This window comes from Columba livia, chromosome 1, assembly GCF_036013475.1.
Source record: "Columba livia isolate bColLiv1 breed racing homer chromosome 1, bColLiv1.pat.W.v2, whole genome shotgun sequence".
In the NCBI taxonomy this organism is placed as follows: Eukaryota; Metazoa; Chordata; class Aves; order Columbiformes; family Columbidae; genus Columba; species Columba livia.
This window is the reverse complement of record NC_088602.1, coordinates 47,068,786-47,091,195: the sequence shown is the minus strand read 5'-3', so window position 1 is coordinate 47,091,195 and position 22,410 is coordinate 47,068,786. Positions and strand designations below refer to the sequence as shown.

The following is a 22,410-nucleotide window of genomic DNA, read 5'->3' as shown; positions in this document are numbered from 1 at the left end:
GAAGAATACTAAGTAAGTTCACTGATGACACTAAATTGGGAGAAGCTGTTGACACTCTCAAAGGCAGAGAGGCCCTGCAGAGGAATCTAGACAAATTGGAGAACTGGGTAATCACCAATCGCACGAAGTTCAACAAGGGCAAGTGCCTGATTTTGCATCTGGGACACGGCAACCCTGGCTGTACATATAGATCAGGGGATGAGATGCAGGAGAGCAGCTCGGCAGAGAGGGATCTGGGGGTTCTGGTCAACAGCAAGTTGAGCATGAGCCAGCAGTGTGCCCTGGTAGCCAAGAGGGCCACCTGTGTCCTGGGTGCATCCAGCACAGCGTTGCCAGCCGGGAGAGGGAGGTGATTGTCCCGCTCTGCTCTGCACTGGTGCAGCCTCACCTGGAGCACTGTGTGCAGCTCTGGGTGCCACAGTATAAAAAAGATATAAAGCTACTGGAGAGTGTCCAGAAGAGGGCCATGAAGCTGGTGAAGGATTTGAAGAGGAAGCCATATGAGGAGCGGATGAAGTCACTTTGTTCAGCCTGGAAAAGAGGAGACTAAGAGGAGACCACATGGTGGCTACAGCTTCCTCACAAGGGGAGGAGGAGGGGCAAGTGCCAAACTCTTCTCTTTAGTGACCAATGACAGAACCCAAGGGAATGTCAGGAAGATGTGCCAGGGGAGGTTTAGGTTGGACATTAGGAAAAGGTTCTTCCCCCAGAGGGTGGTGGAGCACTGGAACAGGCTCCCCATGGAGGTGTCACACCCCAAGCCTGACAATGTTCAAGAAGAGACTGAACAAGCCTGCAGACACACGGTGTGAACTGTGGGGTTGTCCTGTGCAGGGACAGGAGTTGAACTTGATGATCCTTGTGGGTCCCTTCCATTTAATGTTTCTATGAAGCTTTCCCTCATGACGCAATTATCTGGAAAATTGCATTTCACAGGGAAAAAAAAAAAAAAAAAGGCTATCCCAAGCATTAATACTTAGTTGCTGACTTGCTGACTCAGTTTTATGCCACTGTATTTCTTCTGCTTTGTTTCAGTACGGATCTTCAAATCATCATTCAAATCACTTTTTCTGCAAACAAGCTGAACTAGGAGCAGACATTTCAGACAATACAGTAATGCAAAAATTGAGGTGAGATGACAAAGAACTAGAAGGTTAAAAGAATCCGAAGAATGATCACTAAAGAATTTTTATTATAATTTTCCCAAACCTGACACCGCAGTCCTCTTATCCAACAACAAGCAGAACAGGGGAAGAAAAAGATAAAAATACAACAATAATAGAACAACACAGCTGAACTGACTATACCTGTAATGAATGGGTAATTTAAGACATGTTTACCAAGAGGATTGCAGCACGCAAGTGACTCGGGAAAAAAAAAAAAGGAAGTAAAGCAAGACAACAAGGTTGGCTAATTTACTTCAGATGTCATATTTCTGCAGGGAAGCATGACAGATTCCTATCCATCAATTAGCTGTCTTTTTGCCCTATGAGGACAGGATACAACAGGAGGGGCAGAAAGCAACACAAGCCACGCACGCCCGCGGCAGACAGTTACGTAATGCTGATGCACCGCCCGCTCCTTGCTCACAACACCCACTTTGCTGCATTTCCAAGTACCAGCTTTTTAACAGTTGCCTGGTTTGAACATTTTTAAACTGCTTTTTAAATAGAACGCACAGGCACAAGAGAGAATAAGCTGCGGAATGAAGCTTCAGTGCTATTTCCAACAGAGATTAAAAACAAAAGAAGCTGAGGGCCAGCTTCATCATCAGGCATTTCTGTTTCATAATAAGTCACAAAATTGGCTGCTTGTGCTAAAGCTCAAAACTAAATTGTCTGCCAAGTCTTTTAGTTTAACTTACTTGAAGAAACCACAAATAAAAAGAGGCAGCAGAGACAGCTCCTTCAAATTCACTGAAGTGCTACTGTCACTGCCAGGCACAGATATGCAAGTCAGTAATTCTTTCTGTACATGTGCTTATAATATTTTCTGTTTCAAAGAGAACTTGCCCTGAATAGAGCAAAACAGATCAGTTAGAAGTAAAGGCAGAATCAGTACAACTGGGAAAAAAAAAACAAAAAACTGTTTGCTATTATTTCTGAAAAAAAAAAAAAATACCATAAGCATAACAGAACTGGTCAAATTTCATCAGCTTAGCACTAGGGATTGTGATGTTCACAAAATTAATGCGATATAAACCACTTTAAGTAGTATTTTTCTTCTGTACTTTGTCCTTAAAAATTAGGACACAACCATAAAATCTGCCATAATCTATTGCTTAGTACCTTTCACAGCCATTATGTAAGCAAATACATCATAACACTCAAGATCACATGCCTAAATAATCAGGTGCTAATTAAGTATATCTGCAATTGCCTTGCTACTTCCATTCTCTGACCCAACACAGTAAGTAAATAACATTACAGAAATCTCAATGTCTAGCAGTCTGATATAACATAGAAAAGATAAAACAACACATTCTCTCCTATGGAAAAACAAGCAGTAAGGTCATATTTTAAACTCTGGAACACATCAGCGATTAAGATAGCCCTTTCATTGTGACTTACAACAAATTCAGTGGAACTTAATGTGCTGTAACTGTGATATGTTCAGAGAACACTTCCACAGCAAAATTCAATGACACAAATTGACCACAAAATTTAATATACATGACTAACTGACTAGGCCAAGTACTGCTGTAGGATATTAAGATTAGCCCTTTTGGAAGGCCCCACCAAAGAGCATTTACCAAAAGTTGGGGACCAGCACCATCGTCAAAAGCTCATAAGCAATTGTAACATAAAAACATTACTGAGGCAAATTACTTCTTCATTCCATCTTACCATGTTTTTTCAACTCCTTTGAATAATGGAATTAAAAATTCCCTTTGATTTGTCTGAAGTTTAATAGCAGATACTTTTATGGCCTTTTAAAACATACCCGGGTTACTTCAGGCCTTGCCAGCATTTTAGTTCTCCGTTGCTATGAAGGAAAAGTGACTTCAGGACCCTCTGCTGATTTTAAGTTATGGTGGTGTGGTGCAGGAAGAGAAGTGGGCTATAAAGCCCTGACCCATAACGCACTTGGTGACCCACTAGCATCATAAAGGTATACGTCACTCTTGACAAGTCACAGGGTTCTAGGTGCATGCATCAGCTATATAACAATCCCAGTATATCGTCGCCCAAGAGCACAAAGAAGCTTTGCACACCGTAAAACTATCAAAATAAATATTCCAAACCTATTACAAGGGGTTTGCTTTTACTTTTTTTTAGATCGTAACCTAGGAACAACCTGAATGTAAGTATCAGCATTTAGTTCTACATACGTACAGAAGTAAATATGGTTACTTCTGTGGACTATTTTTTTTCACTGCTCAAGCTGTAAAACATGAACAATAAGATAACTAATTCAGGATTTAACCAAAAGCTTGTAGTAGAAATTTGAATTACAGAGAGTAGCAAAGACTTCAGAATTTTATAGTATAACCTTACATACTCAGCCAAGCCATGAAAAACTACAGAACCAAAGGATGACACTGAAACTTTTTAAGAGGTTGACTGCACCCAAGTCATTTTTGCGACCAATATTTAAAAAAGCTTATATATTTTGAGTATAATCGACGTGAGGCTCATGATTGCAAGATTAATGTAAGTGATGTGAAACTAATGGCTGTGAGAAACAAGAAGTACAATCCATTTGGGCAGGAAGAAAATCTTTGCATCCCGAATAATTATTTCTTGTAATGAAGTTCAGGAAGGAAAGAAGGGACCTTTAAATCGGACTCAATGAACTGCAAAGTGTTGAAGACTGTTTGTTACCAAATGTGCTGGTGCGTGTGTATAAACACACGGAGGCCTTATTGAAGGTCAGTCTTGTGCACTTTACAGTCCCCTGCATCTAATCTTCAGTAAGCCAGCATACACGTGTGCGTGTGTATACACACACCGGCTCAAAGATGACAACACGCACACACTTTACACTTTATTCCTGTGCTAGACAGGTATCGGCCAGTAAAAGTAACACGGTTTTGGAGCAGAAACGCCGCTTCGCTCCCAGGCACGTACTACCCATAGGTAACCAACCCTGCCCCTTCCCCAGCTCTGCGGCGAGGCGGGACTGAACCGCCCTCCCGCTTCGCCTGCGCTCCCGGGAAAGGCCGCCGCCCCCTCACCGCCGGGGGACGCGCTCGGGAAAACCCGCCGGGCGCCACCGCCCCCAGACCGCGACCAAGCGCCGAAAGGGAGCCGGAGGGAGGGGACGGGGGGCGGGCAAAAGCGATTTCCCGTGCAGGCCGGCCAGCCACTCCCTCCAGGGCTACGGGCGGGGTGGGGGGGCAGCTGCTGGCGGGGCCGCTCCGCCCGGCCAAGGCCCGGCTGTCAGAGCTCCGCCGCTGCCGGGCCAGGGGAGGGGACGGGGCCCCGCTGGGTCCCGCACCGACACGGGGGAAACACCAGGGATCCCTGCCAGACCGAGCCAAGACCCGAAGGGTGTGGGGGAAGGACGCCCCGGTCGCCCCCTCCCCCGCCCCATCGCCCCGACCTGAGGTGTGGGGAGGAGGAGAGCGGGGCCTCGCCGGGGACGCTGCACTCACCACTCGGTAGCGGTTGGCGGGCTGGTGGTGATCCATCCTGGCCACCCGCGGACTCGCAGTGCCGCGGCCCGCAACTCCTGTGACCGGCCCCGCGTCGCTCGGCCCTTCCCCCGACCGGAGCCGCCGCCCCGGCCCCGCCGCCGCTGCCACCGCCCCCCGCCCACCGTGGCGGCGGAGCCGGCGCAGGCCCCACCCCCTCCGCGCCCCGCCCCCCGAGGAGGTGGGGCCGGCATGGCCACGCCGCGCGCGCGGCGCCGGTAGGGCGGGTCGTGCGGGAGTCACCGCCCCCTCTCAGTGACGCACCGCCGTGCGCGTGCTGCGCCGCGCGTGCCCCCGCCGCCGCACACCCCGACACGGGCCGGTGCGCATGCGCATGCGCGCAGCTACTGCTGGGCCCGCCGCGGCCGTTGGGAGCGGGTGAGGCGGTGGGCGCCATGTTCGTTCGCAGCCTCTGGGCTTGCGGTGTCGCCGGCTGCAGCTGCCAAGCGCCGTCCTCTGCCGCCTGCATCGCTCCTCTCCCCGTGTTTCCGTCGGGGCTGCTGCACCCATAGTCTACTCGGCAGTGTGCCGCCTGAGGGCGTCGCCAACTCTGCCGCTGCTGGAGGCGCTGCGGGCTGCTGGTTTGTGAGAGCCCACAATGCCGAGGGCTGTTACAGGCCCTGGCCCTGCTGGGGGCCTGTGCGTTGTGCTGCGCTGAGCCAACTGGCCATGCTGGCAGCCGACCTCAGCCACTTCGCGGGGGGTGTACGTGGTACCCAGCTGACAGCAGGGCATCTGCACCTCAGCTATTGCCCTACTCTTTGCAGTTCTATTCTGTGAAGCTGTTAGCTACCAAACCCATCCCTTGCTTAGATACCTATCTCCACAGAGTGAGGAGAAGTAGGATATGGCACAGAAGACATCTTTGGGTCCTGGCGAATGATTTCAAACATGCATCTACCTATAAGTCATGAGACCATTTGCCCTCTGTTCCTTTGAAGGCCAAGTACCTTCCTTTGACAAGAAAACATGAGTTTCCTTTTCCTCCTAAAACAGTGCTTATATTACCTTTCGGGGTAAAAATGTTAAAAAACACCTTCACCCACAGTGGCACATCAGATGAGGATGACTCATTCGCAGGTTCCCAAACTGACAGCGATATAGCTGTGGTATGAAACCATTTCAAAATAGCTGCAGATGCAGCTCCTAACTGCAGTGCAGAGAAGCATTTTTGTTCCAGAGTATAGCTGATCTGCAAGGTAAACGCTCTCACAGAAGCAGTTTGCTATCGCTAATGGCTTGCACGCAGAACTTTATCCTGCAGCCTTTATCCAGACTGTTTGCTGGTACAGAGGCTGACCTGGGCAGCAGGGTCAGTGTTTTCGTGCAGGCAGTCGGTACCGATAAGCCGGGTGGGGACTTGAGAGAGCACAGTTAGGGCCTAGTATGTGTGTGTAGGAGGGCAGAGAAGCAGAGAGTGAGCTTGGGGTTTTGTTTCTAGTTGGGGGTGGAAGTGAAGATATATGGGATTATGAAGAAGGAGGAGGTAGAAGCATGAGGTTTGTTGTTTGTGCCTGGGATTTGCTTGCAGACCGTATCAGCCTAATGCAGTACTTACTAGAACTACCCAAACAAAACAAGTTTGGGCCTACTCTATTGTTTGTTGCCTTTGTTAGGTCCCTCATACAAGAACTCTGTTGCGTATCAGAAGCCCAAGCAGTTAGGAAACAAAGTTGGCAGAGAAATGGATTAATGTTAGTATTTTCTTAACAGGATTTCCTCCTTTTTCCCCTTTGCCTCTATACATAATGAAAGTTTCTATGTTGAATTATGCTGTCTTGAAAGGAACAGTTATTAGTAAAGGTCATATTGAGTTTAAGAATAGTTTGTACAGAGTACTGCACTGTGCTTCAGTTACCAAATAGAAGGAAAATCTATTAATTATATTACCATATTTAAGGGGAAATGGAACTTGGACGATTAATGTAATGCATTTAACTTCTAGTGTCTTCTATATTGTTAGAAACAAGTTCCCCCTAGGTAAAGTGTTTCTGAAGTGTTGCATGTAACATCTCAGCCCAGCAAGAGGTAAAAAAAAGTGTTTTCTGATATTCAGAGGCGACCTCCTATGTGTTTCATTTTGTGCCCATTGCCTCTGGTCTTGTCACTGGGCACCACTGAGAAGAGCCTGGCTCCATCCTCTTTGCACCCTCCCTGCGTATATTTTTATACATTGATGAGATCCCTTCCCAAGCCTTCATTGCTCCACGCTGAACAGTCCCAGGTCTCAGAGACTTTCCTCACATATGCTCCAGTCCCTTCATCATCTTGGTGGCCTGTTGATTCTCTCCAGTATGTCCATGTCTCTCCTGTTCAGAATATATATTGAATGTGAGAAATGTGTATTTCAGAACTGTTAGAACTTTATTACTTAGATGAACGGGTCATGTTGACTAAAACACTTTAATACCAGCTTTAATATTTACCGTTTCAGTTTGACCATCTTAAACCTTAAGGGCCCACAGTGACAGTAATAGCACTGTTTTCTGGATCCTATAGTAAATTGTTGTGAAAGATCTGTATTTAAGGAAACATAAAGAGTGTTTTAAATAGCATGTAAACAAAATAGCGTCAAAATGGCGTTTAAAATAAAGTATTGCTTCAGATTCATTATAGGAAAGAAGAAACTTAATTGCTGTTAGTCAGCAAGTTTACAACAGTTTAAACTTTGCTCCACCATGAAAACAAACCAAGGAAAGAATCTTCTTGGTAGTGAATAGCTGTTGCAAGCTCAGTTCTCAGAAAAGTTGACTTGAAGGATGTGATCTAAATTCAGACAAATCTGAATGTAATCGCACAAAGGCAAGCTGTACAAGTCTGTTAGCAATTTTAAACTTGTTTTTCATTCGTTATTCAATCAATGGCCAGCAAATAAGAAAGCACTATATTTAACTTTACACTTCTTCACCTGTATAAGCCTATTCAAATTTTTAAGGTTTCTGATGGAACTTACGTAATAGGTAGATTTCAGAACTAGATTAATTTTATCTTCATAAATATGCGTAAAACCAATACTGCAGATTTATACTACAATTTCATACTGTTTTAATATGTATTATGCTACTGTCCTATTGTGATTGCTGTACAATATAACAAACTTAGAATAATAACTGTACATTTCTATAAAAAAAATGACGAATGAATGCAAAAGCTGACAGCATTTCTTGCAGGTGACAGAGGAGGTTCTAACAGGGAGTAAGATGGGTCTGCCAAGTCCCACCTCTTAGTAGAGGTGCGTGTACTTTGAGAGAAGTCAGTTGAAGAATCAGAGGAGTAAACACGTGTCAGTTTGAAATTGTTCTCTTTAGAGCTGTTTTCTCTCTTTGAAATATATGAGTTTATCACTACTTTTTGGAAAATGCCTTGGAATAAAATACAGTAATTTAATTATTTGTGTGTAACAAACACCAGTGGTGAACGCTACTGGGAGGTGGGAGGGTGCCTGGAAATACTGGATTAATTACAATTCTTAAAAAATGCATATGGTATAATTTTTCAGTGTTTTTTCAGATCCAGATCTGATGTTAAAAAGCTACTCTGGACAGAACTCATTCTGCTGTTATGGAAATAAACAATGTTTTAAAAAAATCCCCATATGGCTTTGAAGTTTCCATTCGACAAACAGGGTTGTATGGAATGTGCAGAAGTCACGTACAGTCGATAAAACTGATGACAGTGAAGTAGAAATACAGAATAAAAGAATGTAAATTTATGCCAAATTATGAAGGAATATGGGAAATATGTAAGAAAATACCTCTAGTTAGAAAACAAAGAATGAAAAAACCAAACCCAAACCCTTGATATCTGTTGAGAAAAATGGAAGAAATGGAAGAAATGGAAGAAAATACAGATGGCAATATGCTTTGTGCAGTGAAAGTCAATACATACAGATTCTGCAAGAAAAAATCCATTGCTATTAAGTTCTATTTGGACATTTCCACTCTGATCGTGGCAATACTTGTATTTTTTGTATTATCAGTTAAGAGATGATTAAGTAGACAATACTCGAAGTGTGTATTTAGGAAGTAGTTTATTCAAATATTTGTTCAGCCATTACTCTGAAAGCTACTCTTAAAAAAATAGTTCTCAGTCTTCTGTAAATTATGTGAACATTGTATATAATTTAAAACACTTCGGAGTGAAATTATGTGACAATAAGTATGCCAAAAATCTAAACAGTAGAGGCCTGGATGTTATCTGAAAATAATTTTGTTAAAACAGCTAGAAGAGGAAAGGCCAAGTAATAGATACACAAGTAACTCCGTGCTCTTGTAGTGCCAATATTGCTTTGAAATATTAACTGCAATGCATTTCTGTTCTACAGGAACAAAGAGAAGCTGAGTACATATTCATGGTGAGTTACTGCTAGGTCAGTAAATCTAGTGTATTGGCATTTCTCCTAACACTTATAGCACAATACAAAAATCTCTTTGAAAAGCTATAAAGAGAAAATGATCTTTCAGTATCAAGATGATGCTGATCATTCAAATTAGACGTCCTGTGACTCACTCTCCTGCACAGTACCGATAATGGTTTTGTTCTAAATAACTTTCAGTCTGTTCATCATTATGTATGTTTCCCATATATAGCTCTTGAGCAGGCTTTATGCCCAGTTCGATTTTTGTCAGTATAAAATCAAGCTCTGCAGAAATGATAAACTTCTTGGATTAGGAACCACCCTTTTATTCTGTATTTGTAATACAACTGCATTAAAAACCACACAGTGCTGCACTATTACAGCAGCTCCCTGTAATGCTGGCTTAGTCTGCTTTGAACAGAAGTAAGAATATAAACAAAAATGTAACGTTACCATGCCATTAACCACCATATCATCAACCAAACCTAGCCAGCTGCAATGCTAACTCAGCCTTAATTCTTTCTAAGGCTCCGTGCCTCACGTTTCCTGTTGAGTAAGCGTTATGCATCTTGCAAAACCCTTCAAACGACTTTTAGAGGATTTCCGATGTGCCTAGTTTTTCACCTGTTAGCTAGACGCATGAGTTTAGATGGCAGTTAAAACTGTCTGAATGTGACCCCTTACCTCAATAGGTAACTTGTTAAACATGGAGAAAAATGTTATTTTTCACTGGGACTAGTGTGTTAACAGTCAAACGACATGTGTCTGTCAAGATACACTGTAGTCATTTTAGCTAAATAGAAACAGTCACCCAAATTTTATCCAGACACACCTCAGGAACTACACAAACATGTAGTCACAAGTGTAGTTAAAATTGTTCAAGGCTTTTCCATCCTCTTGTTTTCAAAAGCATATAGCTTTCTGGAAAAAAATGCCTAGTTTGCTGAATCTAAGTAGAAGTATACATCAACTTCTGAGCTGACCTAGGACTGCAGTGGCAGAAAGTAAAAATTAATTTTGAGAAATAATCTTCTGTCACAATTTTCACTGAAGGCAGCTTTTGTTCAGTTGTGGTGCATGTTTATAGCTTCAGGCATGATATTTCAGCATTTATTTAATGTTTGAGGCAAAGACAGTGCTGTGCTTGAGTGTCTTAAATGCCACTGGGAATGTACAGAAGTGCTCTAAACTCAGCAGTTCAGTAAGAGTTTAATCATGCACATGGTTATGTCAGTGTAGCTAAACGAAAGGAGGAACGCTTACCTTGAAATATTTGTCAGCTGTGTTGTCCAGACTTATTCCACTACAGAGCAGTTAGCTCACCTAAATGTTGATGTTTCTGTCACAGATGTCTGCATCAGATCTAGATAGCTGGATTTTTTTTTTTTCTTTTTAGTGAGTGAAGAACAGGCATTTTCGTTGCATAGTTCATCTAATTCTAAGATAAATGTCCCTGTGCCTGTCACTGGGCACCACTGAAAAGCATGTGGCAGCCTTTTCTTTATTCTCTCCTTTCAGGTATTTATATACATGGGTGGGAACCCCCTGAGCCTTTTCTTCTCCATGCTGAACAATCCCAGCTCTCTCAGCCTGGTGAAACCACGAAGGAAAGGTGCTCTGCTGGACCTGATACTTAAAAAGCAAGGAAGAACTGGTCAGGGGTATGAAAGCTGGAGGCAGCCTTGGCTGCAGTGACTGTGTGACCGCTGCAGTCACATGGTCCAGTAGGATCCAGGGGATCCCGGAGGAGTATCCCAGGAAGAGGAAGCACAGCAAAAAGCAGGACCACAACCCTGCTTATCAAGAGAGCAGACTTCAACCTCTTTGGAGATCTGCTTGGCAGAATCCCATGGGTTGTTACCTTGGAAAGAAGAGGGGTCCAGGAGAACTGGTTGATATTCTAAGTGCACGTCCTCTAAGCTCAAGAAAGGTCTGTCCTGACAAGTAGGATATCAAAGAAAGTGAGAGGCCTGCATGGCTGAGCAAGGAGCTCCTAAATTAATTGAGACATAAAAGGGAAGTGGACAAGACGTGGAAGCAGGGACAAGTCATCCATGGGGTGCACAGAGTGAATCTTTGATAAAGTTATGTTTTACAGAAAAATAGCAGAAGGTACTTCATCTTAGTGTTGTAGCTCTTTTTTTAACAATAGGATATCTCAGTTGATTAGCCCTTTCTGGCTGGAAAGTTCAGGAAAAGGCCACTTAAGGGCTAACTTAACAAGGGGGATAAGACAAAAGAGGGAAAAGATATTCAATAAGTTAATTTTAGGCATACCAGACTGGTCTCCTGTGCTTCTGAAACAGTGCTCACATACTAGACAGGTGAAAAGCTTGTGGGCATCAACCACTATGCTAGTTCTGCAATGTGGCCATAACAGAAAAAAACAAAACAAAACAACTGAAAGAAGAAAGAAGAATGAGAATCAGGACCACAGCGTGTTCCAGCCATGAGCCTATAACTTTGTAAGTACATTCAATAAGAATTAAGTGAGCTTATTTCCTTGTCATTTGGAATACACTACCGTGACAGCTTCCAGAAGTGCCCAATCACGTGCTGAAAAATGCTGCTATTAAGCTGTTTGCACTTACAATAATAGGCAAGGTAGTGGGATTTGAAAATGGGAGCCTCTGTAAAATCTGCAAGCAATATTAAGTCTCAGAAAGAAGAGAAGGCACAAGACAGGAAGAGGAACAGCTGAAAAATTATTTGCAAGAACCTTCGGAAACTTAGAAACCAACAGGTGTGAGAAACCATATTGCTGGCTAATACTTGGAGAGAATTTGATTGGAACTAAGGAATAGTTCTTTGCTCCCTGTACTTAAGGATCTAAGATTGCTTTCCTAGATCCTGTTGCCATTGACTGTATCCCAGCTCCATCTGAAGGACAGACTCAGGTGTGCATCTTACCAAATTTCCTAGCCTTTCATACATACCATTCCAAGTTTCAACAGAAATGAAGCCCAGAATTGCAAGCTGAATGGGACTCAGAGTATTTTCCGGCATTTTTTTCTGATATTCACAACTGGAGATAAAGATCTGGGTCTTGCGCAGGAATCCCAGCAAAAGTGAATCTACTTGTGGCAGGCATAGTGACAAGTAAGCAAGTACTACAGAAATATGACTGAAACTCAGGTGTCAACAGGCAACACAGAATGTTGCTTAACTCAGCACACAAATGTCTACTTGGAAGGACATGCTGGTCTTGACTATTTTGATTCTGAGGCAAATGTCCCAGTCATGAAGGAAGCATTGTATTTATTGGGCTCCTTCGGACAGCATCAGAGTTATGAGTGGTGATAGAAAAGCTGGTTCCAAATGTGTAATGTACCAGTTGTTCTGATGTATGAGCTCCCACAGAGGTAAAGTATATGTAGATAAGACTGTGGTATTTGCATTTCAAAACAGTCTTACCAAGCATATGCTTTTCAGAATGTCTTTTAGAAACGTTATTTGATCTTAGCATTATCAGAACTAGGTAAAGAAAATGTTAATAATTCACTCTCCTTGAAGATCAAGGAATGCATTGCCAGGATTCAAAACACATTCAGAACATACAGGCAGGACTGGGCTCTTCAGATGGCAATATCTGTTACAGGGTGAGCTGCATGGCTCTCTGGACTCTTCAGCCTTACAGCCCAGCACATACAGTGCTGCCATTACAAGTAGCAGGCTTCAGGCTCTGAGTTAAGCTGACAAAATAGGCCTTAGGACATGTCAGGATTCACCTGGACTTGTCTTGACCTATCTGGAGGTTGAGTTTAGTTTGTTTCGCTGTAACAGCAGTTGTCTGATAACCAGGTGACTGTCACCTGATTTGTTTCAGCCTTTGGTTGGCTTTGTACAGTTGAATGGTGTAAGGCTTATTGTAATATACATTTTTATAGGAAGTACATACAACATGTAATTTTTCTTTCTATAGTGATCTACTTATGATGCTAGAATAAAATGCAGTGTAGAGAAGTAGAGGCATAGGATGATAACTGAAGCCTTGAAAGTGCAGACACAGCATGATAACAGAGGCCCCTGGGTCATAAACAACTCAGCAGTAGTCAGTTACTGGTCGTCGAAAGAATGCAACCTTGGGAACTGGGTAAAACAATTTAGGAGTAACAAAAAGAGCAAAGAACAGGCATCTGATCTATAAAAAACATATCATACATAGTAGATTTGCGTGTAGTATGGAATTGTGAACCAAAGAATAAGGAGCAAGTGGACTGTATTAGCAAGTATGTAATGACACTAAGCGGAGCCAGGAGTAAGGAGTAAGAAACCAGGAACACCAACATTGTATTTCCAGAAAAGAGGAGGAAGAGCCCACCAACATTATACCTCTTCCATGGATGACTCACCATGACACCTTCCTCTCAAGACAAAAGACATCAGTCTTATGATGTGATCTCTTTGTCACCAGAATGACAGTGGGAGGGTGAGCATAATACTAGAGAAAGGGACAATTACTATGAAGTTTAGGTATTTTGGTTTTCACTCTGTCATTATTGGCATGAGCCATAATGTCTGGATAAATTGAACTATAATTTTTAGTATCCTTGTACTCAGATTAATAATAATTCTTTGATTAGACTGTCAAGACTTTAATTAGACTAGCAGTAAATTCCCAGTTTTGCACAAAACGTGTGACCTACATAAACAGCACAAGTTGTAGTGCACCATATTGGCAGGGACAACCTAAGCTGTAATTTAAATGCGGCAAATTAGTAACACATTTGTCGAGAATGTGGGCAGCCTAGACTCATAAAATTTAGTGCAACTATTTACTGTATTAATTTTATTTCCACTAACTGTAATGGGAGCTTGGGCATCTAGCTGTACCCTGCGTGCCTTCCAAAAGCTACAGGGTATGTGTTTTGACATTCTCATCACATAACTGAAAAGATCCCAGATAAGTGCAAGAAGGATTTGTTTTCCTGCTACCAAGGGACTAGCAATGGATGTATGGATGGTGAATAGAAAGGACAGAGTCATAGAACCAGGTAGGTTGGAAAGGAGATGCAAAGGTCAGTTAGTCCAGCTCTCTGCTCAGATCAGGCCCAGATAGATGAAGTTTCTCAGGCCTTGCCCAGTTAAATTTTTAATATCTCCAAGGATGGAGAATCTGTTCCAACTGGAGTCCACATTCATGCCATTTTCTCAGTCGGTTGTGAGAAGGGCTTTTCTGCTAACTTTGGACAAGGCTTAATGAAGTATTGAGGAAATGGATGTATAATCATGCTAGCACAGTCAAAGGTGTCCTGTATTGTTGATTGGTGTCAGGGAGAGGATGCTGCTCTAAATGTGGGTTTTTATTTGTTTGTTTGTCTAACTCAGTATAGCTATACTTCTTTAATACAACCTCAATTTTCTTCCTTCTTCACCAGTTTTTGAAGACACAGTCATAACTCTGAGCAAGCACTCAGAAAGAGGAAAGCTTCCCTCACATAAACCCCTAATGTATTTTTTAGAAAAAGAAGCCAATGGACACAAAAAATTTGGAATCCTACCAAGGCATGAATATTTATAGCACCAGATGTTTGAATGAACTAGAAGAGCCTTAACTCGATCTGAACCAGATGCCAGAGCTAAGAGAGGGAAAAAGACAGCTTTTCAAGCTTTTTTCTGAGTCAGAGAAACAAAAGTACCATTGAAGTAGGAGAGATATATTTTTCTTGTAATGGGAGTCTCGGGATTTGTCATGGAATTAGCCTCTACTAATTCTGAGAATGTTACTTATCACCAGGGTAGAGATAACTGATACAAAGTTCAGATTTAGCAAAGGAAAAAGCAATATGGATCTTTGCTGTAACTTGTTGCTCTGCTGTTTCTAAACATTGTACCTGACATTTATTACTGAAAAATGTAATGATTCATATGTCAAGAGAGTTACAGTGAAATAGTCAGTATTCAGGAAATCAGTGCTGGTATCTTCTTTTAGGATAAAGAGGCTGATACCACACTGTCTTATACAACTTTTGTCCAAATCTAGCTGGCAAATTAATATATCCAATAGATCAAGTTGCTAATTCATTGCACTGTTAGTACTGCTGCCACTGAAGGCGAGTAATTATATTTAGTACCTGTGTTTGTAAAGTCTCTTAAAATCGGTTTCTGTGATCGTCACATCACCATCATGCTATAAAAGCTCTTAAATCTGAAAAACTGAGATTAAATACCTACACCAGAAAAAGAAAATAATGTCTATGCAAAACCAAATGATTATGGCACAAATATAAATGAGTCAGTCTGTTGATGGCTCAAATACTGAGTGACTGTCTGTCTTACTTCTCAACAGCATGAATAGGAAAAGTAAACCCACTAAGTAGTGACTAGGCTTCTTTCATTCCTTGCATTTTCAGTACAGAAGTCTGGCAATATTCAGGACACAAGCACAATCCCTACAGACTTTGCTAACTAGAACATGTCTTAAGTATGTGCACTATGTACACCACAGCTGAAATATTCATAGGCAAGCGCTCAAACTTGGTTCTTCAGAAAAATAAACTACTGTATGTTGACTTTGTATTGAATTTCATGCAGATTTCATTATTCTAAATACCTGCCTCCAAATATGTGATTGATTTCTACCCACAGTAACTAAGAAAAGATGCAGAACCCCAGCTGCTCTCTGGTGTTCTCACAAAATGAAGCAAGCAAAAGTGAGTGTTACAATTGCTTGTGATTGTTGAATAATCCCTCCATGACTCAGTATCTCCTGTAGACTGCAAAATCTTGACATGACTTTCTCTTTTTCCTTCAAAGTGCAAGGTGTAATCTAATTTTCTCACAGAGAGACAGACAGACAGTGATACAGTCCAGTTTCCCTTTGTGACAACAAAACACAAGAGGCATCTGATGTGCAACACCGCAGCACCAGGTATCTCATAAATAGAGTTGGAATGGATGCAAAAGGCATAAATAGAAGGTTTTTGGTGTTTTATGAAAGTGTATAAAGTTAGTTTTCTAAGGCCATAGGAGGATCTTAAATGTCTGTCTTGATTTTAAGACAGCTAAACACACACATAGTCAGCAGCAATGAGAGTTTAAGGGTAATTCTGAATTGCAGGTACATGTAGTGGAATTGCTGTTGCTGTAATCTTTGATATAGAAAATTCATAAAGGCACAGGAATGAACTCTTCCCAAAGGACCATTTCCTTCCTGTAAATTTCTATGGAACAAAAGCAGATTTCCTGCAAAAGCTCTCATTCACCTCAACAAGAGCAGAATTTGGTACGTGAAAAGGAAAATGGATAAAAACAAGGTTACTTAGCAGCTAACTGTTAGGGGAAATATGTTTTCCCTGGCTACTGCAGAAGAGCTACTACATTGTCTGGCATTCCCCAGAAACAGAATCCTTGCCTGCACAGAGTCTGGATTAAACCTCTTGCATCACCTTTTATTAGAGGGAGGCACGAATGCTAAAGGTGTACCAAAGTACACATTAGTATTTGACTTTTTAAAAAAATACCACTGTGTCTAAAGCTAAAGAACAAATACAATTTCATATTTTCCTATATCTTGGTACAATAACATCTTAATTCAGCCAAGTATGAATAATTCATTCAGTGAATCACTACCGTTTCTTTTTAAACAAGCCTAGAATAAGATAATAGTGCCTTTTGCAACAACAGTTAGTACTTCAGTAGTAGAATTTCCTAAGGTTAAATAAACAGCTTTAAACTGTAAGGGCGAGATACTTTGAATGTCCCTAACTGTTTTGATATGCCCAAAGGCATGAAGCAGCTATACAAACAGGATTTGTAAATCCCTCTGAAATGAATTCTCAGGTGTCGTCAGGCTGCTATATTGCTCCAAAACTTCTTTTTTTAAGTAATTATTTTCTGGAATAGAGTAGATATCCCATAGATCAGAACACAGACCACTGGAATTAAAAAAAAAATATATATATATAGCCATGAGACACTGTTGATTTATGACAGTTGTTAGACTTGCCCCAGTTCATGGGAAAGTAAGGCTGGATTACTGCAATTACTTCCTTTTGTTATTTCCTTTCACATTATAGTTGTCCTACACAGCTTTCCAAATCAACTGGAAATTCTAGATTAAACAAATGAACAAAAAAGCAAACAAGCAAATAAACAAAACACACAAAAAAAACAACCAACCAACCAACTAAAAAAACAACAACAAAACCACCATGCTTTTTCCCTCAAATGCTCTAGGATACTCCAGGCATCCTAATAGGGCTGACAGAACCTAGGGGTGGGATGGCTCAGCTTTTTGAGGTGTCAGATGGCATCTGAGAAACCTGATGGCCTTTGAAATGGCAACTGAAAGTTGAGGCAACTGAACCAACCTTTTGCATCTTTTATGTCTAAGTCTCTTTCTTCTCCCTACCCAGTTCAGGAAGCCCACATGGCAGCCTCTTATGAAATGTAAAAGGACCTCACAGTAGCAATTCATTTTTTTAATTTATAAAATTATCTTTCTGAGATGCCTTTTTTTGTTAAAGTTCTCAACTACTAAAAATGGACAGACTGACTTAAATTGTCACAGAAACAAATGATTAGCAAAATGAAACAACAACAGGCTGACAACAAAGGCCCAGCAGATGAGTAAAATACCGCATAGATCCATAACTTTTTCCATTAACAATCTGCTATTACAAAAGGTGCCCAGACAAATGATGGGTCATTTTAAATTCTACAGCTGTTACATAAAGGAGGAAATGTGTGTAGGGAGAGATAATACCCTGAAAAGAGATTTTTGTGCTTGCCTTTTTCCCAGTTCTAGCAGTTATCTAGTAAATTAAAATCTCCCACAAGTCTTGCCTCGTTTCTATTCTTGGACTACCATTAAAATCATGGAACTACTTCCACACATATTTTAGAAATCAAATAAATGGTAAACCTTAGAAAAGCTAGAGCAAGAGATCAAGAATACCAAGAACAGCCAGAACTTGAGCTGTCAGATTCCCTTTCCTAGGCATTATCTGTCTCTGTTGAAAAATACCTTTTTTTCCTAGGGTTTCTTGGATAATAAAATTTGCTCCTATAATATTCCTTCCTGGAATCTGACTGGTTTCCAATCAAGTATTGATGAAAAGTAAAAACTATGGACAGTAATTACACTAGTCTAATAGCCTGTACCTCTCAACCATTTCATATTTAAAGAATATTTTTAGCTTGCATTACTCTTATTGACCTCTTTCTATATTGGACATGGAGAATTTATAGATGTGCTTTACATATGCAAAATGGTAGGTTCAGAACATACTCTGAAAAATTGTGATGCCAGGCCACTTAGCTTTTGTCTGTCAGAATACTAATAAGGGGAGTTTCGGACATGAGCCAGCAATGTGCACTTGCAGCCCAGAAGGGCAATTGTATCCTGGGCTGCATCAAAAGGAGCATGGCCAGCAGGTCAAGGGAGGTGATTCTGCCCCTCTGCTCCGGTGAGACCCCACCTGGAGTCCTGTGTCCAGCTCTGGAGCCCTCAGTACAGAAAAGACATGGACCTGTTGGAGAGGGGCCAGAGGAGGCCACCAAGATGGTCAGAGGGATGGAACAGCTCTACTGTGGACACAGGCTGAGAGAGTTGGGGCTGTTCAGCCTGGAGAAGGCTCCAGGGAGACCTTATTGCGGCCTTTCACTACTTAGAAGGAGCCTATAAGAAAGACGGGGACAGACTTTTTAGCAGGGCCTGTTGCAATAGAACAAGGAGTGATGGTTTCAAACCAAAGGAGGGGAGATTTGGGCTAGGCACAGGGAAGAAATTTTTTACAGTGAGGGTGGTGAAACACTGGCCCAGGTTGCCCAGAGAGGTGGTAGATGCCCCATCCCTGGAGACATCCAAGGCCAGGCTGGATGGAGCTCTGAGCAACCTGATCTGGTTGAAGATGTTCCTGCTCATTGCAGGGGGGTTGGACGAGATGACTTTTAAAGGTCCCTTTCATCCCAAACTGTTCTATGATTCTATGAACTGTGAAGCTATAAAGCACTGAAAGGCAGTCAAAAAGAAACAAACCTTGGCACAATGAAGAATGGACAAAAATATCTGAGTTGCTTATAAAATACAGAGTTTTGGAGGAATTCAAATAAAGATAGGGTATCAGATATTATTAATAAAACAGGCTTCTCTGAATGTCATGACTGATCTTGATGCAAATAAGAAGGCCATCAGTATGGCAACAAGAATGATATGAACAGGGTTTTGAGAAAGATGGAAAATGAAACTGAGAACTGACGTGCCTCAAAGATCCTATGTCTTTGGAATCAGAATCTCTGAAAAATATGATAAGGCAGAAGAGAGGCCAGCGACAGCCTGGGCCTCTAGGTCATACAAAATGTCCCACTTCCTCGGGGTCTGTGATGAAGGAACTCGACTCCCCCTTAACCAAATCAGCAGTTGTTTGGTATGGGCTCCAAAGGAGGTAAAGGCCTGAGCTGTAGCCATACCAAGAACTCTTTAGGAAACCCATGAGGAAGCAGAACAGCACAGTGAACACAAGACCAGTTGTGGGTGCAAGTAGTCTTGTGCAGACCTTTGCTACGGTGTGCAAACCAAGGGATTGTCATGGCGTCTCTACCATTAATGCCATCTTCATTACATTATCCCAAAATCAAAGGAAATGAGAACAGAACAACATGGGATTTAGAATAAAAGTACCCTGGCGGATCAAATATTTTACGTTTGTCACAGACTCAAGAAAAACATGGAAAATACTATTAAATATATTGATTTTATCGAATGTGAAAAAGAGCACATCATGACATTCTGTAAAATAGCTTGGGGTTTTGATGAAAAAATTTGGCATCTCAGAATATTTGAAGGTTTTCAGCTTGGCACTTAAAAATGTACTACGTAGACAGAGAAGGAAACCTCTCTTCAGTGTTGTATTAGCTTATGAGTACTCTGGGATATACTCCATCTTCTTTAAAGGGACTACTGAAAAAGTGGTTTAATAGAAGATAAAGTTTTCAGAATATCATAACTATGAAGAGTTCTGCCATCTTTTTAGATATGCTAATAATTTGGTTATGATAAGAGATACATAATATGTAGAAAAAAGAATTATTGGATTAGGAAAGAGGAATGTAAGATCAACAAACAAGTTATATTAGCCACCAGCCTGTGGACATAAATACCAGTAAGGTAAAACAATTTAAATACTCACAAGCATTAACTGAGAATTATTTGGGGATAGAGTAAGTTAAGGCCTGGGTGCACAGACAGAATGGTTATAATTACTCTTCAGATAATTTTGTCTCCAAAAATTAATTGTGAAAGACTGTCTCTTGTATAAAAGATTCTTAAAAGTTTTGTTTTCCATGGGTGAAACATTTGAATATGAAAGATAATTCAATATATTATAAAATAAAGTGCCAATTTTTGTTTGGGTTAGAGAATATTTTTTTTTTATTACAGGAACATAATTGTCATTTGAATTTCCCATCCCCTCTACCAGAATACCTTGAAATAGTAAATAGGTTGAAAGGGAGGGACATGTTCAAGTGTCATTTTCATAGGAAACAGGCTGATTCTTTCACGTTCCCTACACACTTTTCCACTATGTATGTTTAAAGGATCATCACCCTGTAATGACTGCTGGAGAATCTCTGTTCTTTAACAGAACTGAAAATTTGAGACAGTCGTACCAAACAAAAACCAAATAGAAGTGTGTGATGCAATGCTGTACAATACTAATACAACTTTTTCTTACTAAAGCAATCCGAGGATTAATGAACATCAGAATACTTAAGCACAAGTTATCCCTTTGATATTTTCATGGTTCATTAAAGCCAAAAGAAGCTGTGTACTTCAAGGAGTGAAATCTGGGCAATGGTTTTTTTCCCCTCTTTGAGCATCTAACATAATGATTTATTTACATATTTGCAGCCTGAAAGTTGTTAGTTCATCAACTAGTTTTTAGGCACGACCTGCTTGAAAATGCAGTGCTGTAAAATAGGGAGTAAAGGAGTATAAGCAAACCAAGTCAAGTCATTCGTGTTGCTATTTTTGTCGCAGCTGCTTGCTGATGATAACCTAAGTCTTTCTGAGTGCATAAATTATGTACAAATGGGCAATGGAAGGAGCATTTTTGGGCATCTACTGAGCAGCCAGAGGAGGGGAAAGCCAACAAAGTGCTCAGAGGGAAGGATACAGCTGGCACATCTCCTGGCCATCAAGTTTCCTCCAGCATTAAGGAAGAACACTTCGCGCTGTACTTGTTCAGTTATTCAGGCCAACATATTTTCAAAAATAGGTCTATAATTAGGTCCTCAAGCCATACATTCAACTTAAGCAATTGGATTTTCTGAATTGTCAGGCATCTGGAAATTTCCACATCATCTGGCTGGTCTATATTAAGAAATCGAATGTATCAAGGACTGTTCTCTGGCACTAAAGGCAATTGGCACGGAGCAGCCACCACCCCCATACCCATGCAATTAGGCTCTCCAGAACAGGGTGGCCTGGCCTAAACTGCCTGTTGGGAATGGTCTCTTACCCATGCTATTACCCAAACCATGCCTGGGAACTGTTAGAAAGCTGGGCAAAGCCCAGACTTCGCCAAGGGATCATACTTGCAGTTTAATGATAGAAGACATTAAATTACAGTGCCTGAGGATTCTCCCCAGCCTTTTAAAATTGCTAGCACAGATATGGCTAGTAAGCAGTCCTAGGTCATCAGGATTTCTAAAGACAAGGCCTCCTTTTAATTTTTTAAATTATTTTTTAAATTTTATTTTATTTTATTTTATTTTATTTTATTTTATTTTATTGTATTTTATTTTATTTTATTTTATTTTATTTTATTTTACTGTTTTTACTGCTCCCATTTGGAAAAAGATTAGCCTAAGCCACTTGTTTACTAATATCAGTGAGAAAGGATCTTCCATTACATCTTTCCCACTAGACTAGAATGTTCTTTCCAGCTTTTCACCATCTGACTTTCTTAAATGTGGGATTACTCATGTAAAAGTTAGTATTTTGGAGATTCAGTCCTGTTCCTTGTACTGTATTTTTTAGGCACCCAGACTGTGATCCTCTTGCTTGTATTAAGCAATATTTTACTCTGAGTGGTCCACTGGCATCAGTGTGATTGCTTCTGGTGGAAGTAAATATCAATGGTGAAAAACACTAGTATATGTAGTTCTTGGGAGTCACTCCCCACTGTATTTTCCATGGGTTTATGATTTTTTCTGGTCTCTGTCACACAGCAGTTTATACGTGGAGCCTTTCACAACATAGTAAATCAATAGATGAAAAGAAAAATAGGTCACAGTGCTGGTTTAGAAGTTAAAAATTAAAGATGTCCATGGTAAGACTAAAGCTATATAAAAAGGAAGAAAGGTCAGCCAAGTACTTTCATCTCTTCATGCCTATTTAAGCTTTCTGGCAAAGATAAACATATAGTTACTTGGTTCAAAAGACAGAATGTTGTGAACTTTCAAAAGACAA

The 22,410-nt window shown here is 41.1% G+C and overlaps 1 protein-coding gene across 2 annotated transcripts in view; it reads right to left on the bottom strand.

The window, feature by feature from the left end:
* The window catches only part of NDFIP2 (Nedd4 family interacting protein 2), a 46,597-nt gene extending 41,822 nt beyond the window's left edge, over positions 1 to 4,775 (bottom strand). For both annotated transcript variants that reach the window (XM_065056570.1, XM_065056575.1), the window contains exon 1: positions 4,598 to 4,775. In XM_065056570.1, coding sequence (XP_064912642.1) covers positions 4,598 to 4,633 — 36 coding nt within the window. In that variant the 5' untranslated portion in view covers positions 4,634 to 4,775. The remainder of the gene's footprint in view (positions 1 to 4,597) is intronic.
* Between the last annotated feature and the right edge of the window lie 17,635 nt (positions 4,776 to 22,410).